This window comes from Chrysochloris asiatica, unplaced genomic scaffold, assembly GCF_000296735.1.
Source record: "Chrysochloris asiatica unplaced genomic scaffold, ChrAsi1.0 scaffold00007, whole genome shotgun sequence".
NCBI lineage: Eukaryota > Metazoa > Chordata > Mammalia > Afrosoricida > Chrysochloridae > Chrysochloris > Chrysochloris asiatica.
Window position 1 is genome coordinate 25,169,710 of NW_006408525.1, and position 1,972 is coordinate 25,171,681.

Consider the following 1,972-nt stretch of genomic DNA (forward strand, 5'->3'; position numbering starts at 1 on the left):
TTTTTAAGGTTTTTATTGTGGATTGAGTGCAAGTTTACAGGGCAGATCATAAGTTTTACATTCAACAAATCATACACCTTCTTTCATTACAATGACTATAATCCCCTCCATGTACCATGAGTTAACAGTATTCCCCTCTATATTTCCCTCTATTCATTTTAGCTTTTTTTTTTTTTTTAAACAAAACAAAAAAACACTCAAGCATATATAATAGTTTACACCTCCAAAGGGCACATTCTGCAAGCCTGCCTCCTGGCCACCAGCTCTCAGTCCCTCTCTTCCCATGAATCTAGAGTCCTTAGCTGCTCCCTCTCTCCATGAACCCATCACTGCCTCCATCTCTGGCATCACTGATGAAAAACAAAGACAAGATTTTATTTTACTTGGATCCACAATCAACACCCATGGAAGCAGGTTTGGACTGCCAGAAAAACAAACCTGTCTGGGAAGTCGTACAGTAAGAATGCTCCTTAGAAATGAAGATGGTGATACTTCACCTCATGCACTTACGACATGTTATCAGTAGAAACCAGTCCCTGGAGAAAGACATCTAGTTTGATAAAGTAGAGGGTCATCGAAAAAGAGGAAGATCCTCAACAAGATGGATACAACACTGGGTCCAAACATAGCAATGATTATGAGGATGGTACAGAACCTACCATGTTTCATTCTGTTGTACACAGGCTTGCTATAAGTTTGAACTAACTCGATGACACCTAACAACAACACACACACAGACACACACTTAGTCTCACCCTAGAAACAACAGACGTTAAAACAACAACTGAGCTTCCCCAGAAAAACTTGGAAGGTCCTCCCCAGCAACACTGTGGGTAGAGAGGGATAGTTCAAGGGACTACTGATTTTTCACTATAAGCTTTTCAGTTTTTAATTTTAAAAGAGATGCAAAATGTACTCACCTGAGTCAGCCCAGAAGTGTGGGGCACCTTCCCTGAGGAAGGAATAATTAAGTAAAGGAGGGGGTGGAGTAAAAGGGTGCTGGCTTTGCACCAGCCTGAATGCACCCCTCAGATGCCTTTGGCACTCAAGATGGACATCTCCCTCCTTCCTTTCCTCCTTCCCTCCCTCCTCCTTTTCCTTCTTTCTTTCCACCTTCCTCATTGTTGCCCACCACTAGCCTCACCTGTTTACAAGGGATTCCAAATGTTGCTGGGATATCCGATTACTCAATAACTTGATTTCCTCCTGCTCCTGGGATTTATGAACCATCCCTTTGATTTTTATTGTTTGGGGAAATTTCACTGTAAACTTCATCTCTGAGTCCACAGGGTCAGCAATTCTGAACAAAGCACCTTGACATGGAAAGAGAAAGGTAAAGGTCACGTTTGGCCTGACCTAAAAGATCTTTCCCTGGAAAACCCTGAGGACCAGCTCAAGCCTAGGTCCCCTTCACTGCCATTCCTCCCAGAGGAAGCCCTCCAGCTGTGGCTCTTCAGGAAATGCTGTTTGTTCACATCAAGAATCATCTTGGATTTGAACCTGTTCTGTTTGAGATTGAGCTTGCTTCTTACCAGTGACCTTGAATAAGTCACTTAACCTCTTTGAATCTCAGTTTCCCTCATCTATGTTGTTGGTGTTAATTTCATCAAGTCAGTTCCAACTCATGCCAACTCTGGATAGCATTTCCAAGATGTTGTTAATGGGTTTGAACTGTCAATCTTGCAATTACCAATCCAGTCCTAATCCTACAGCATCATACCAGGACACCTCATCTATACAGGGAAAATAATAATAGTACTTACCTCCCATGAGCTTGGGAAATTAAGTTAATTAACACACTTCAGCACTTAACTAAGTGTTTGGTATACCTCCTAAATGCTCAATAAATATTTGGGGAGGAGTTAAGTTTATATAATTACTTAAGCTCATCTTACATAACTATTTGAGAGGCTGAAATGACACAAAGAAAAGTCAAGCTAAAGAACTTATGATGGCCCCTGCCAATTGGTGA

General features: G+C 41.5%; 1 protein-coding gene across 1 annotated transcript in view; it reads right to left on the reverse strand.

The window, feature by feature from the left end:
• The window catches only part of GSDMB (gasdermin B), a 27,449-nt gene that overhangs the window by 13,764 nt on the left and 11,713 nt on the right, over window positions 1–1,972 (reverse strand). Inside the window, exon 2 of the mRNA XM_006833667.1 lies at window positions 1,145–1,313. Coding sequence (XP_006833730.1) covers window positions 1,145–1,313 — 169 coding nt within the window. The remainder of the gene's footprint in view (window positions 1–1,144; window positions 1,314–1,972) is intronic.